We start from the raw sequence: 16,728 nt of genomic DNA on the forward strand, positions 1-16,728 counted from the left end.
GCTCTAGGTCGTAATCACGCGATTGGTCACATGACCAGGTGTTCAAGATTCATTCACGCTTGAATTTGGGCGGGAATTTTAATACGAGCTAACGGATTTTCAGTTATCTTGATCTGAATTATAGGTCGTTTCTTTGCACAATTGTGTCAATATAGTTTGTAATTAACTTCTAACTCAACACTGGAGTTGAACGTGGCTGTTCTTTTAGAGAATATACGCGTGTCTATTGCCACCCGCAGTGAAGTTTCCATTATTCACTGGGGACACTAGAAGGTAGGCACTGAAAGACTTTTTTTCGTTTTGTTTTACAGATGAGTTCCCTTAATTTACGGAAAAATAAAAGCCGGAATTGAGGATGGCTTTGTGGCAAGCCAATTGCTTTCCTTAGGGCGCTTCCGCTCAAAGGGATTAATTGACAACCGTACGCGACACACTTCCTATTCACTGGCTTTACTTATTTTGAGCGTATGTCGTATTGTACTTCAGTTTCTATCAATCTCGTAGCGGCCACATCGTTTTTCTACCTCGTGTAGTTTTTATCCCACCCACCCTAGGCGGCAGAGGTTTATTTCTCAGTTTTTATGTTCCATGATTTACCTCGTGTCTTCGGATGTGGAAATAAACTTCTATCTTAGCTTGGCCAAACACAAACAGTGTTGTTTATGTGTTATTGGCGGGGACAATTGCGGACTAAATAAGGAGAGCGAGAGCCAAGTTGGCCGTGGTCACTTTCAATCTTCATTTCGTGCAGCTCGATCTGCTGTAAAGTGTTGTTTTAATATTATATATATAAGCTTAACTAAATGCATTTTAGAAGCTTCATGTTATTGAGCTGTCTCTATCACTTTGCCCCCACTACCATTTAGATTGTTGGGATTCGAGGCTGCTCTCAAGGTACTCAAGGTGACAGAGGTGATACCATAACGGAGAAAGGTGAGTCAAATATTAGTTCTATAGATATTCTCGTGTATCCTAGAACCCGGGGAGGGGGGATACTCCCAGAAAAATTGGGTGGGGGTGTGCAGCCCGCTTCACAAAACCCTTACCCTTCTTATGACCCAAATCTGTGATATTCCCTACCCTATTTATGACCTGACCAAAAATTCGAAACCCTATTTATGACCTGACCATTAAATCAAAACCCTGCTTCAGACCTGCGTTATAAAAAATTATTATTCCCTAGTTCAGACCAATGTTAAATTACCGTAAAGATAGTTTGTGAAGGGCTTTTGTTGATTTTCTTTTCGATAATGATGAAAAAGTGGCTTCTTCTTAAAACCATTAACCCATATTTAGGCTAGAGTGTAAAAACCATACCCTGTTTATGACCAAAATGGCCAAAATCAGCTAAAATTGATACCCTATTTATGACCAAAATGGCTGAAAAACCATACCCTTTGGGGCCACATATACCTATATAGCCCATATAAGGGAGTACCCCCCCAGACCTAGAACATCAATATTTATGACGCTGCAATCATGACCGGGTTTCTCTTTCTTTTACCATTTGTCTGGCCATGTAGCGAAATCCGTTGATACTGCTGCAAAAGGCACCTCAGTATGCGACATTCCCAATTTCGGTAGATTTTATGCCCGGGGGGGGGGGGGGGGAGGGACTCCCCTATACGGGCTATATAGGTATGTGCTGCCTCAAAGGGTATGGTTTTTCAGCCATTTTAGTCATAAACAGGGTATCGACTTTGTCAATTATGGTCATAACCAGGGCATGGTTTTTACAAGTTCTACTCTGTATATGGGTATGTTTTTAAGAAGAAGCTACTTTGCCATCATTATCGAAAGCCCTTCACAAATTATGGTTAAGGGACAATTTAACATTGGTCTAAACTAGAGAACTTATCATAAGGCCTGTCTGAAAGAGAGTTTTTACAATAACTGTCTAATTTCTTGCGTGCTGATTGGCTCATTTTTATCATCAATAAGAGTACAGATGGATAAAATTTTAATTTATGCAACCTTTCAAGCTCAACTTTCAGCTGTCAAACTGTCAACTTTTTAACCAATGAGATTTTATGGACTTTTCTAAGAAGCCAATCAAAAAGCGAGAAAAGCTTTTGACAATGTCCCCGTCATTTTGAATAAAATTCACTTATCTTTGTTTACCACAAGTTTGCGGCGTCTTTTCCCCCCATTTATTCCTGGCATTTGACCATTTTCAGGTCTTGTTATTGTAAAAAAACAAACTGAAGTCACTTAGTTTTTTGTGCATCTGTCGTCTTATTGATGATAAAGTTCATCATAACATGGTCAAAGTTTACTACAAAATTAATTGCCTGCGGCTCGTGGTTCCACAGCCACTTTGACAAAGTTATGATGCAATTTATCATCAGTAAGAGGACAGACACACAAAAAACTCACGTCAATTTGTTAAATTGATTTAAATTTTAATTTAATTTTGCTTGATTTAAGGGTCAGCTCATAAATGGGGTATCAAATTTTTGGTCAGATCATAAATAGGGTAGGGAAAATCACAGATTTTGTTCATAAATAGGGTAAGGGTTTTGGGAAGCAAGCTGCACACCCCCACCCAATTTTTCTGGGAGTACCCCCTTGGGATTTTATGGGCGCTTGAATGCTGTTGGGGGTACCCCTCCACCTATATACGTCTGTGAAATGTCTCAGCTGTCTTGAATTTGGTAAACTATATTTTTGCTGTTTTGGTCAAGGTGTGACTGTCAAACTTGTTTTTTTGCTAAGTTTAAAGTCTTCTTTCCAGCAGTGTCCTTAGACAGGTCTATATTAAATTTAGACCTGATTATTTGTTTGGAAAGTTTTAACAATACCTCTAGAGCACTGTTTTACCATTGAGAACAGAAGATTAGTTTGAACAACCTGTGTATTTGAAAATATTTATTTGACAACCCTTGTCTGTTGTGATAAATGGCCTAACTGTTCAGTTGAGGACCATCCTACTATTCTCTGGGTTTGTTTGACCAACTGCTAATAACATATATTTAAACTGTGAATTACAAGTAAATTATGGCTGACTCTTAAAAGCCATCTGCTTTCAATTATATATACAATTTTGAAGTTCAACAAGATGATAAAATTATATACTGCCGAGAGCCTCCACCAGTTGAGAATGATTTTATGCAAATTGTCTCATGTATATGCAAATCATGTAAATTTCAATTCAATGTGGAACACAGTGGATTTTCTTATTCATTTATTCATTTATTTATTTATTTGTTATCCCAGGGTGCCCAATCCATGATTGGAAAAACGTTTTATCAATCAATCGTTATCAATCAACAAAATTACTTAATTGGTATTGATAGGTATTGGTCAATCGATGATCAACACATGGTCACACATTAAAAGCCATTCACTGATCGCTATTACTTGGCAAAACAGTCACACCCAGACTTCTTGACACAAAGCATATACATGTACCATGTTGCACAGTCACTCTTACCACTGTACAGATGTTTGTAGCCTGGCCGTAACTATTTTTACCATGTTGATTGAAGTAGAACTCTCTGCAAAGGATACCATCTTTGCCATTTCAAAGTAAATGTTGGCAAGTGGTTCACTGCTCATAACAAAATGTGAGAATGAAAATGCGTTTACAGTGACCAACAAACGTGGCTAGCTTGGCCACCTTCAGTCTGAACTTGTGGATCCTCTCTGCCCACTACACACAAAAATTTCAGTGTTGGTCAAACCTGGGCAAAACTAGAGAGACATGTTTGTTATCTCCACCTCACATTCCCATATTCCAGCCAATCGATACCAATTACAATAGGCCATCAATTTCCATTGGAAATCCATGACATTCGATAAAAGGTCACACAAATCCCCTTCATTGATTGATTATTTATTATCAATATCAATTGATTTGTTGATATCAATAGGTATTGATTGCTATATCGATTGTCATCGATCATTGACTTGATTGACTGATTGACTGTAATATCTGCATGATTTTTGCGTGTACGTCTTAATTTATTTTCTTGTTTATTGTCACATGGGATGGAGAAAATGAATTTTGAATATCAAACTGAAGTCCATTATTTTGTGTAGGGTAATAAAATTGTTATAAACTTCTTAATCATTAAATAATTAAAAAAACTGATCTGTGTAGTGTTTTGCACAGTCCTTAACATATTTAACATCTGATTACAAAGATCAGTTAGTCAGAAACTAATTTAACTAATTAATTAGAGATATTCACATTTTTGTATTATGCAGATGGAAGGTGATGACGTTGTAGGTGGTTCCACTAAAACAGCACAACACTCAATCGAGAATAACTCTAGAAATATTAAAGCAGTGTTCTTCAAACTTGACACCAGCAATGTACATCACAAAACAAACAGAATGACACCTACTACGTTGTTGCCATGGCAACACTCTTGGCTCCAGTCTCTTTCTGTGAAAAACCAAATATCCCCATTTGCAACCTTTTAAAGTGGGACAGAGGGTCTTGCTCAGAACACACATGGTTACCATATTGTCTTAACTCTTCCCATCAGATTGTTGCGAGTGGATGATCCTTGTTTCAGATAAATCTGGGAATTTTAGTGTTAATTAACACAGAACCAGCGGCATAACTGTTGTCATGGCAACAGCACGACGGATTTCATTATGTTTCTTTTGTGATGTACATTTCTGGTGCCAAGTTTTAAGAACACTGCTTTAATATTTCTAGAGTTATTCTCGATTGAGTGTTGTGCTGTTTAAGTGGAACCACCTATGACGTCATAATACAAAAACCTGAATATCTCTAAAACGAAAAAATATATTTGAAAAAAAAAAAATGCCATTCTTCTTTACTTTGAAAAGCCTTTCAAATAAGCAGCAATTCTTTTTTACTTCATAGGCACTTGCATATGAAAGGGGTGGAGATGCTCGTCATCTCGCTTAGGGGTGTAAATTTCAGATTTTGGTCTCACTTGGGTGTTCTGGGCAAAACGCCATCATATGTAGCCCATACGTAGCCCACATGTAGCCCATATGTAGCAGTGAAGGTCTCGTTTAGGGTTTCACGCGAAGAAATATAAGAATATATATTTATTGTATTAAATATGGTCTCTTTTAGGGGTCAAAAAATCCTGGGCCATGCCATGATTAGTCTCCTTCAGGGGTTTAATTCAAAATTTCCGACGAGCATCCCCACTGTTCATGTGCAAAGTCCCCCCCGGAGTCCAATCTCTATTTAACAGTCTGTATTGTACTGGCATTATCGGACAATCTAGTCCATAATTTTAGCGTGTGTTAGTCTAACAGTCTAACAGTTTAACAGTCTAATTCAATAATAACAGTAGGTGAGCGCTTACGAATTGGACATCTTGCGTTGCAGAGCTGTTGAGGCTTTTTTCCCCATCCTGGAAAGATTGGAATAAGCAACAGAACCCGAAAGAAGGAAGAAGGACCCGGAGTGGCGCTCGCGTTCACTGGGAAAAGCGCAGGACACCAACAAGGTAAATCAACAGTTTTTACACGTTTTGTTAGCCTCTTCCAGGAGTTCAGTTGGTTGGGGCGCAGCGTGAAAAACGTCGCGCGAAAAAAAAAAAAAAAAAAAAGCAGCAAGAGGAAGCGAAAGAATGCCTGTGGGCAAACTAAATTCCTTCCGCCCACTTATAGACCGTCTACAGGGACCCGTAACATGACTGCCGGTTGTGGTTTCAGTTGTCAACCTTATTTTGAATGCAAGTTAGCAACATGTTCGCGGAATATTAGCCAATATTTCAAACTTTGTCCCTCAAAAGCCAATACTAGAGACTTCAAAACATATCAAGTCACAGAGGTGTCAAATTCTGCGAAGCCAGAGGTCGAAAGACCGAAAACAGAACGGCAAATGTACAGATGTCACAAACCGTACATTATGGCTGTGAGAGCTAGACAAACCACCATGATCGTGGAGGTAGCGACATCTTTTACATTCATCAAAGATATTGCTCGTGGAAAGAGTTGAAAGATTAAACTCTTTCCAGGAAACCAGTGGGAAGGATTGCAAAGATATCTTTGCCATTGACCATATTTTTCATGCAATACTTTCTTCGCAAAGGCATTCCACATGGTGTAACTCTTTTAGAGTGTTGTTTATCACTGATTTGAACACCACGTCACTAGTTGAAAGATCTCTGACCGCCGCCATATCGCATTTCTCATCTGTATCAGTAACACTGGAGTGGTGACAAAACCTGTCAAAATTGACCAATCAGAGGGTGTACCAGATCCTGGCATACCGGAACGACATTTTGTTAAGTTTGCCCACGGGCGTTCTTTCCCTTCCTCTCGCCACGCTTTTTAAATTTTTTTGCGTGCCGTTTTTTGCGTTGCACCCCAGCTAACTGAACGCCATGAAGAGGCTAATGTTCTGTTTAATTTTAAGAGTGATTAGGCAATTTAAGAATGCACAACGAAAGCTGTACAGGATGTGCACATTTTACAATGCCCCACATCCGGGCTGACCTGTCAGAAGATACCCTACCTTGTGACGAGAAAAGGTGCCATAAGCTCGAAAAATGCCCGGGGCGATGGAGGTGCTTGACCCTTGATGTCATCTTAAAGTTCGTCATTTTGGTACATCACACCTGAGCGAGATCATCCCATAATATACAGTATATGACTCTCTTCTCTGATTGTTTTTCCCTTGAGTTTTCTATTTAGTTTTTTGCATTTTGGAAATGTCAATCTATCAGATTAACTGTAACCCTGTATTTAAGAATCGTGAGATCTGCCAACAATCTGTCTTTCTTCTCTCTATGCAACCCCTCCCGCTTCTCCTTGTTTTGTTCTCGACTCAATTTGTATGTGCCCAAAATATGCAGGAACGCTACTCATTCTCTCTCATTTGTTTAGCGTACAGTTAGCGTTGCGCATGAAACCCCAAACTGAGTCTCACCGTTGACAAGACCTCACAATACAGTAATGCCAGGAGTAACAGCTTTTTTCTTATTATTTTAAAATTCCATCTTTTGGCAACATTGCAGAGGTGTAAATGGAGGAAAACATCCCCAACACAAGGACCTTTTCCTCAAGGGATGGAAGTACATGCAACAGACCCCGTATGATGAGCGAAATTGAACAACTTCTTGTTCACATCGTAACGACGACTGGCGGTGGAGGAAAGCTTCATTTGGAACTGGTGGACCGCATTGTTCAACATCTAACGAGTCGTAAATTGTCGGCCTTGGTAGATGATGCTGAAGAAGAGGTAAATATACTGGAGTATATAAACAGCAACCTTCCTCCAGACAGTCCGTTGGTGGTGAATATTGAAGAAGAAAGTCTTCACCTCAGGTGCGAGTCGTCAACACTTGACTTCAGCGCAGAATTGGGAGGTTCGTTGGTTCAGGTTAAAAATCAAATTATGGTATCTCGGGACATCACAGAACTCGACCTCTCAAGACGTTCTTTTTCGTCTAAGACTGAGCTCCGTGAAGTCTGCGAATGTGCAAGAATGCTAAAGAAGCTGATCGTACGAGATATCCAAATCGTGGCTTGTAGCGGGGAAACACCTCTACATTCGTCACTAATAGAGAGGATCAAGTGGTTTTGTCCTTCTCTGGAAGAAGTTGATGTCACTGGTTGTTCTCAGTCTGTCCTGGATGTGCTTTGTCAAACAAGGAGAAATCCTAGTGGGCGTACATTTGGTGTCAACGTTGTAGACTTATTGTCCAATAAACCCGAAGCTAAGGAGCTTCTCATGCCACCACCAATTACCAGTGATGTTTCAGACGTTGCCAACAGAATAAAAGTACTCGTTCAGGAAGGTCTTCCAGCTAACATTAGCTACGACGGCTGGTCTCTCCTCCATACAGCCTCAATTATTGGAGATGCAGACCTCGTCAGATGGCTACTGGATGAAAGTGGCCGTCATAAATACCATACATTGAATTCCCGAAGCCTAACAGCTTTACATGTGGCTATACGGTGTCACAATGCGCCTATTGTAAAACAACTGCTTCACGAAACAGATCATGTTGACCCAGCGAAGCTTGTGGACCTGTGTCTCCTGTCCCAGTTACTGCCAAACGAGGAGCATGATGTTTTACACACGAATCATTCCAGTGACTGTAATCCATTACAAGTTGTACAGTTGTTTATTGAAAACAGCCCTTTGGATTACAACGCTTCTCTTCTCGTTGAATTCATTAAAGGATTTCGAAGAACAGTGCCAAGAGAACTGAGAGAAAAGACGTGCTGGACGGAAAAAATCCATATCTGAGATATTCAACGCTTTGGTTTCATCGGGAGTTTCGCCTGATATTCCCATTAAAGATATTGGTGGTAAGACCCCACTGATGTGCGCTGTGTCAAGCCCCGTGCTGGTAGAGACGTTATTGAATCTTGGATCGAACATCCATGCAGTTGACGAAATGGGTAACACAGCGTTGTTTTACGCCGTAACCAAAGCTACGGTGGAAACAGAAGATAATCACTTTCAGTCTTCAAAAACTCTTATTGAATCTAGTGCTGATGTAAACTTCAAAAACAAATATGGAGAGACACCACTTCTCTACGACGCATCCAATGGTAAACCATGGTCCGAAGAATACAATTTAAAAATCTGGGATCTGCTTGTCCAATCGGGAGCTGACATCGCTGCAAAGAACAAAGAACGAAGATCTTTGATGCATCTCGTAATAGATCGCACCAAACGTTATCTGGAGAATTGTCCAAAATCCAATCCCGTCCAAGAAACCTGGGCGTTATCCCAAACTGCTGTTGCCCATTGCATTCAACAAATCAAGTTTGTTTTCAAACAAAACAGTAAGCTTGCGATGTCAAGAGACAGTATGGGTAACACGCCCCTCCATCTGCTGGCAGATCATAACTCCTCTTGCACGGATGAAATGTTGAGCATTGCAGAAGCTCTTATCGACACTGGCAGAGAGGTGAAAGTGGCCAACGATCAAGGAAGAACTCCGTTACATTTAGCCACATCGTGGAGCATGGCCGAATTTCTTTTGAAGAAAGGAGCCAAACCTAATGTAGCTGATGACGCGGGCTACACTCCCATGCTGTGCAGGGCGAAAGAGACCAATGTTGAACAAACGCTCAGCAAGTGGTCAGAAGGCGTGAAGTTTGGGATGGACCCGTGGGTGGAAAATAACGATGGCCAAAACGTCTTCCAAGTCTTGATGGAGAGAGGTAAATTCCATGATTTGAAAACTGTGATCGACGCAAGCATTAACAACGACAGAGAATCTATTCTTACAACTGACAGTAAGGGTAACAGCCTTTTACACAGTTTGTGTAATCACAACGACTCTAGGGTGATTCCATTGATCGATGTTCTACTTAAACGCGGTGCTGTGGTGAATGGACAGAATATGAATGGTGACACCGCCCTTCATATTACCTGTAGGAGAATAGTTAGTCTACCCCAGCGAAAGAGCGACAATTGTGTGCTTCGAAAAGCTGTTTCCAAGCTTCTTGCTTATGGAGCAGACTGTAACTTAACAGACAGAAGAAAGGTTACAGCAAAAAACATTGCTCGGCTGGACAAGAAGTTATGGAAGGCCCTTGGTAGAGATGTACGCCAACAAGAGCCACAACCTATTTACCCATGGAAGGAGCAATCGCAAAACCATCATGGGCTGCTGTCTGCCGCTGCCAGGGGACAGAACTGCCAGAAAATTTGGAACTACAGCTACAATCTTCAGCCAATTGGCTCGGGTTCATTTAGTAACGTATTCGCAGGGATTAATGTCGAGGACGGTCGAGAGGTCGCCCTGAAAAGAACTGACCCGTACCGATTGAAAACTCGGCAAGACGATAGAGAAGTAAGCAGTCTTCTCGAGCTGACAGATTGTCCTCATGTTGTGAGGTACATCCATTTTAAAAGAGAGGTTGATTTCACTTGGATCGTTTTAGAACTGATGGAGGGTACGTTGGACGACCTTCTACTTCAGGGAATCGCTCAAGATGTATTTCCAACGCTTTGCATGGATCTCCTGGAGGGAGTCGCGTATCTCCACCGCCACAAAATCTTGCACCGAGATCTCAAGCCCAGCAATGTCCTGTACTCAGGTGTACCCAAGCCATGTCTCAAGATTGCTGACTTTGGACTCAGCAAAAAGCTCGGCGCTGTCCAGGGATCAAGTGTTCTCCACAGCAATGCTGGCTCCAGATTCTGGATGGCCCCTGAGCTGCTGTTGTCAACGGGACACTTACAGCACACCTATGCTTCCGATGTGTTTGCTTGCGGTCTCATAATCCATTACATGCTGGCTGAGAGGCGTCACCCATTTCAAGGAAGTACCTCTCATGGCTGCCTTTCAATTGCTGATTGGAATGCGGTTGAGGCTAACATCTTAACCGGTAGCAAAACGCTGGGTCCAGATCTTTCTGATGAAGGTAAGGACGTACTGGCACGTTTACTAAGTCATGACAGCAAGGACCGGCCAAAGGCATCAGACGTTCTGAAATGTCCTTTCTTTTGGTCCCAGGACAAAAAGGTTCGGTTCGTTCGTGCAGTGGCTAATCAAAGTGAAATTGGCACTTTTGGGGCATGGGGAACTACGCCTTCTCCAGTAGAGTGGGAAATCGAAACCAACTTGGCGTCTTTGTTCCATCCTAGATGGGATATCCTTTTTCCAGCCTTGTACGCCGAAATGACATCATCCTCAAAAGGACGCCCCTATAACACATCATCAGGTGTACATCTTGTGAGATTCATCCGGAATGCCTATGCCCACGTTTCAGATCGATCCCGACCGACCAGTTTTCAGAAACTCCTTCTGGAAGATCGGATCTTCTTTAAAGAATTGCCGAGTCTTTTTATGGTGATCTTTACGGCCGTGGAAAACGGTAACTGGCACACATCTCGAGAAGAGATTAAATCCGTCATAAATTCAGATGACTAGATTCTTTGTAGCGTCATGGAGAAGACTTGGCTTTCAGAGATTGAGTTCATTAAACAATTAAACAGTTTTGTACATTCAGTGAAGGGAATGCTCAGTAACAGTCTACATGTCCACTGCCACCAACGTCTATTACGGAATGTTAAGAATTCTCTGATCGAGCAACCCAGAATTGATGGATGTTGCTGACATTCTTGATGTCTTCGTGAAGCCTGTAACAATACTTGTGTGTCGTGCGTAACATTACAGCCTGGCTTTGGAATAGAGGCTCTTGTCGGTCATCTTCAAACACGAGGTTCGATCTGTTGTTGTCTTCTCTCTGTTCTCAACATGGAATATTGTAAATATCCCCTCGACCTTGCTATATGGTGGCAGTGTAATGGAGGAAACGTCGAACAATGACTTTTGCTCTAGTTGTTTTCCCTTCAGACCCTCAGGAACAGCGCTTTACGTTAAACAGTGTACTGCAGTGTGCTCGAGCAAGAGTTTACTTTGAATGCTCACTAACGGTGAATCAGTTTATCTGTCTGTGAAACTCTCCTTATCCCTCAACTTGTTGCTTGACCTTCTTAAGTTGTGAAGTACACCTTCCAACGACAAAGCTCCAGCTTCTTTAACTCCAGCTTTGCTGAGAACAGCTCATGTGATCCAGCAGAGCGGAAGCGTTCCCTGTCAGGCCGCATACTAACGAAACCGGCCAAATTGAAGGACTACATCCTAACCTGGACAGTTTTGCTCTAGCTTGAGATCAAAGGCTCCATACGAGATCTATCATGGAGACTGAAACACCATTTTAGTTTGTACTAAAAAAACATACTTTTCATTAATATTTGACATTAACAGATGGCTATGACAAGTCAATTTTCCCCTTTTCCTTTCCTTTTTTTACTACTTGTTCATCAACTTGTATTTCTAGTTTTTGTTTCAACAATTGGAGAGCATGCAGTTGCGGCTTGTGGCTTTCTTGTGATTTTCTTGAATTTCACAGTTCAATGAATCCAGCGGGATACGAATTTTAAACGCGAAAAGGGTAGGGTTTGAACAAGCAGTTTCGTTCGACAAAAAAACCCGTGAACAAAAGGAATATTTATGGATTGTCATTGTGTAGCAAGGGAAAAGGCAAACAGCAAAAGTATTTTGCATTGTGATTTTGAGGTTTCCTCGCGTGTCCTGGTCGTTATTGTGATTCGTTAGTACACAATTCTCCTGTCAAAATCAAATCAGTGTTCACGTTTTTTTGACTCGCGCAGTAAAATACAGTTACTTTATCGTGTCCGTCTAACATTTTTCTGACCCTTTAGACAATTATGATTGTGGGAAGGTGAATGTCTTGAAACCATCTGAGTCCAGCCGAAGACTCAGATTTTTTAAAACTTTTTGTCGATCTTGCGATCATGAAAATGTCGACCTTCTTCACTGGGTTGGGAGTAACAAGAATGCCAGTAATAGAAGTCTTATTCGACTTTGTTGTCTGGTAGCCACCGCTTCATGAAAAAAAAAAAAAAAGAAGAGAAAATTAGCGATTCGACTTTGCGATCCCTGTCGTTTTATGAACGTTATGTTGCATTTCTAACCCAATCTTGTTCTCTGAGCAAGAATGGAACAATTTTGTAAAATCGCTCCCGAACCTTACAAAGGTAATATGGAAATAAAAGTTTTCACTTCGAGCAGACCGTGAGACTGTAATTGATAGATTCTTCTCTATATCATCCTCGAAATTCATCTAATTCGGATGCCTCTGTAGCGTCTTAGACCTAGTCCAAATGTTGTGCTTCTGGCGTGCTTAACTCAAGTGAATTTGGCCGGCAGTGGCATGACAAAAGAACAGCAGTGCTTTCAAACGTTGAATTTAAATCAGTCGTACTGAAGATCGGAAGATGTTTGCTTTGCTGAAGACCATTTTAAATGCTAGAAAGCAACGGCAGCTGATGCATCAGGCTATGAATTGAGTTCTGCACGGCAAGAGCACGCCGTTCAAAGCCAAGTCACCCTACTGCCGTGTGGCACGGCAAGGTCTGCTGTGCTAAGTTCTTAATTTTGCCTGCCGAACTGCATGGTTTCAAACGTCGTGCTACTGTCTGTTAATTCGGCACGGCAGTAGTACAACGTTTGGAGTAGGCCTTAGGAACCCGTCTCCTGATCATGACTTGACGATAATAATGACGCCACAAAATGTCCAACACATTGCGGTAAAAAACTTCTCGTCCCGAGAGCTCACATTTCAAGAACGCGGACTCCCCTAAGTTTGACATTTTAAAGCATGCGCAAAGTATTCATTTTTAAATGTGATCTAATCACCTTTGAGAACGAAACAACTGAAAGTCCGGCAAAGGAGGACTTTCATGTAGGACTTCGCCAGAGCTCGCGTTCTTGGAAGTGACCAAGAGGAAATAAGTTATGGTTTGAGTGGCATTTGAGTTTTGAACATTTTCTGACGCCTCCCTCATGTACAAAAAAAAAAAAAAAAAAGAAAAAAAAAGTTTGAGGAAATTTTTGAGGTATGAATGATAAGCCAGCAAAATTGGAGAAAGCCTAGTGTGATCAGGTGAGAGTATTCCTGAAAAGGACTGATGCTAGTGGCTGACATCTCGACAACCTGACCGGCAGTAATTATCATGCCAGCGAATAAAACCGTTCTTCTTTGTCAGTGTTACGTTTCTGGTCCTTGAAATACGCTTAATCTGCAAGTACATTTATGATGAATTCTTCATTTCCCACCCTATCTGCAGTTCATATATGATCTCATTCATATACGTAAGTCCGCATTTCTTTTATTAGGGAAACAATACTATACTCTAAATCTTTCTATAAAATCTTATGTTGTTAAACAAACATACAGCGTACTTTTACCTCGCGTAGTTATTCTTAATAAAATTTCTCAGATTTATTTTGAACCATGAGCGCTAACCTCCGGGGCGATCACAAGAATAAACAAAGGCCCGAAATGCAGGGGAGGGGAGGGATGTACACGAGGATATCACATGGGGGTACATTCCGTAAGGAAAACTCGCGCCCTTTGTATTCTATTTCGGCTTCTTAGGCGGAAAGAAAACTTTCAAGAAAAGCATGAACTTCACCAAACTTAGTTTCAAGTTTAGAACGAGGTATCGTTAAAAGTCAGAAAACATAACAATAACTTTGCAACTGGAGCCAATAATCGGTGGTTATTTAAACGCAGAACTTGAATACAAATCAATGGATTTACATTACAGCATAGAAGCTTGTAATTTTTGAAGAGGGTGGAGGGAGGGTGGGGGCAAGAAATTCAGAAGAGCTCAGTGCTTGCATAGCCTGCGAACGCAGACGTATTTCCGGCTGTCGCCTATCTCCGCCGGAAATAACGTCTGCGAACCCGAGCCAGGAAACGATTTCTGTGACGTAATGACTTGTTTCTCCTTCGCCAATCAGATTCGATGATAGAATGAAACTTGAGTGCTCCTCGCAGCGAATACCTCGCGCAGTAGTTCTGGGGCTACTTGAGCTAAACTGTGATTGGCTTAAAATTCCTACGTCACAGAAATCGTTTCCTGGCCGGGTTCGCAGACGTTATTTTCGGCGGAGACAAGCGACAGCCGGAAATACGTCTGCGTTCGCAGGCTAAGTGCTTGCAATGTTCACTGAAATTTTCTAACCACCAAAGTAGCCTCAATTACCATTGCAAAAAAAAAAAACCCACCACGATTAATCAACTGAACTGGAATTACTTCAGTTTAACTAGAACAATTTGAACGCGTTAAGCTTCTTGAGTGCCAAGTTCAGAGTTGTCTGAGTTCTCATGCCGATTTCTGGACTGGAAAGGTTAGGCATCATTTGCCAAGCATACAGCGAGACCACACCCAGCAATGCCTATTTTTGAAGGTGTTAGGTAGTAATACAAGTATCTGAGTGACAGTGAAGATGGAGCACGTCAGTTTACACCCATGGCTGCCACCCAGGAAAGAGGCGACACAGATTCTTAGGGTCCATGGCTTCGCGTATGAGGTGATTCACTTGTCCTGACACACTCAAATGCACACCATCTTCAACACCATCTAGTTTCTGCTTGAGTCTTAACAGCATTCTCTTCGCCATCTTATTTACATTGTCCTCGACGGCGAGATTTTCAGTGGCTGTCGTTGAATCCAGGCAGTCCCCAACAGCACTGACGGAAGGTAGATCATCTTCTTCGGCCTTCTGTTGGAGAGCTTTTCTCTTTTCTGGACCCAGTGTCCATGATGATAACGGGTCATAGAGCAAAACCTAGCCAAACAGAATTGAATGTTTATGTTCTATATGAATTTCGGAATGCAATAATTTTGGCTGCGGCCGCACTAAGAAAGTTCACTGGGTTAACTTTTTAGAAACCTTGTTAAAATGCTCAAATAACTTAACTCAGTTAGAGGTCGGTTATGATGGAGCAGCCGCACTGAAATAGGTTATGGGTGAACTCAAATGACGCCATTGACAGACTTCGAGGACTAAGGTCTCACTTTCTAGATTCTCTTTCGTTGTTTTCGTTTCATTTCTCTACAATCACGGCTAAGGCAGCCCCCCTTCCTTCTAATGCGCAATACACAAATTTCCAAGGCAGTTTTTTCGAATATGATGTTGACTTCGCGTAGACGTCGGAGTGTTCTCCATCGCCGTCGAATTAATAGCCTGAGTATCAGTCTTTTCTTACTCGCGGGGTAGGAGGAGGAAGCACCTACCCTCTTGATAAGAAAGGCCTGATACTCAGGTTGTCGAATGAATCGTCCTCGAATTTGGGTCTATCCGAGAAATCAGCGATCTACAGGAATCCGGCCATGCATGACTTTCATACAGAGCACGTCCAAATGAATATCGAGTCATTTCAAGCACATTGTGTATTCTTTCACCATTTATAACAAATAGAAACACTCGCTTCCGGGCAGCGGCACCGATAGAGTAGCGCGTGGCAATTAGATTGTGGCGTCTTGGGACTGGAGAAAGTTATCGCTCCAATTTTATGTGAGGATGATGCCCTGCACTGAACATTGTGTTCACGAATTCATTCATTCATCTACATTTCTTGCCATTTTTACGAACTGCCGTTTCCATTTAACGTCCTTTTGTGTTCTCAGCAGAAGTTGATTAAAACGTCCTCTTCGCATTTGTCCAAACGCTTCTCTTCCTCTTAGCGATGCTTCCTGTTGACGAGCTGTCGCTCCTTTCAGAGCAGCTTGCGGTGAATGTAGTGAATAGTATAGCGCTTACTGTTCAGGCCATGGTTCAGGCCTGAAGGTTCCTTGCAAACTTGACTCATATGGAGCAGGCGACGCATAGGTATTGGCAAGAAAACCAGAAACCCGCTTGAGTAATATAACTGTTTCTATAACTGTTGTTACCACTTGCTATGTTCAGTAGAAGATTATGCACTTGTTTGTGCCACGGAGAATAACACCTTACACACAGACCGTTATGACTGACACATTCCACTAGAAAGCCAATACACGGCACCGATAAGAGATCACTAACCTGGGTTAAACGTTAACCACGCACAAAGGTGGTTAATCTTGCTCGGTTAAAAAATCTATTGCTCTTCAAATAATTTCCACTTAAACCGTTAACCCAGTTTAAGTTCAGTGAACAGCCGAAACGAATTTTTCGGTAACCCGGTTAACCTTGAATTATTTTAAATAAGAAATAACCCGGTTAAATCTCAAAGTGCGGCCGCGGCCATTGTTAAAAGTGTGTAGGATTTAACTGCTTCATTTAATATCAGAGCCAACTATATTATAAGTGACCGACACTAGGCATTGTTAAGCAAATAGCGAAAAACCCTCCGTATGTTTGAAGAGGAATGTGAGTTTACATTCAAATTTCCCAGACCAAATAAATACAAAATATCAGATCTAGTAGCGGCTTCTGGCCTCAGCTTACAGCCGTCCCTTCC

The 16,728-nt window shown here is 41.6% G+C and overlaps 1 protein-coding gene and 1 pseudogene across 2 annotated transcripts in view; one reads left to right on the forward strand and one right to left on the reverse strand.

Annotated features, from left to right (window-relative positions):
* The first annotated feature begins 99 nt into the window (after positions 1–99).
* Positions 100–12,507, forward strand: LOC110049366 (uncharacterized; annotated as a pseudogene). The gene is made up of 4 exons (XR_016205642.1): positions 100–273; positions 867–933; positions 5,321–5,441; positions 6,957–12,507. The product of XR_016205642.1 is annotated as an uncharacterized LOC110049366 (transcript).
* Positions 12,508–13,584: 1,077 nt separating this feature from the next.
* The window catches only part of LOC110049390 (serine-protein kinase ATM-like), a 50,434-nt gene continuing 47,290 nt past the window's right edge, over positions 13,585–16,728 (reverse strand). Inside the window, exon 69 of the mRNA XM_089283103.1 lies at positions 13,585–15,074. Within this exon, the coding sequence (XP_089139229.1) occupies positions 14,748–15,074 (327 nt within the window). The 3' untranslated portion in view covers positions 13,585–14,747. The remainder of the gene's footprint in view (positions 15,075–16,728) is intronic.

The sequence above is a fragment of the Orbicella faveolata genome, unplaced genomic scaffold (genome assembly GCF_042242905.1).
Source record: "Orbicella faveolata isolate gen_17 unplaced genomic scaffold, um_ofav_v1 contig_12, whole genome shotgun sequence".
In the NCBI taxonomy this organism is placed as follows: domain Eukaryota; kingdom Metazoa; phylum Cnidaria; class Anthozoa; order Scleractinia; family Merulinidae; genus Orbicella; species Orbicella faveolata.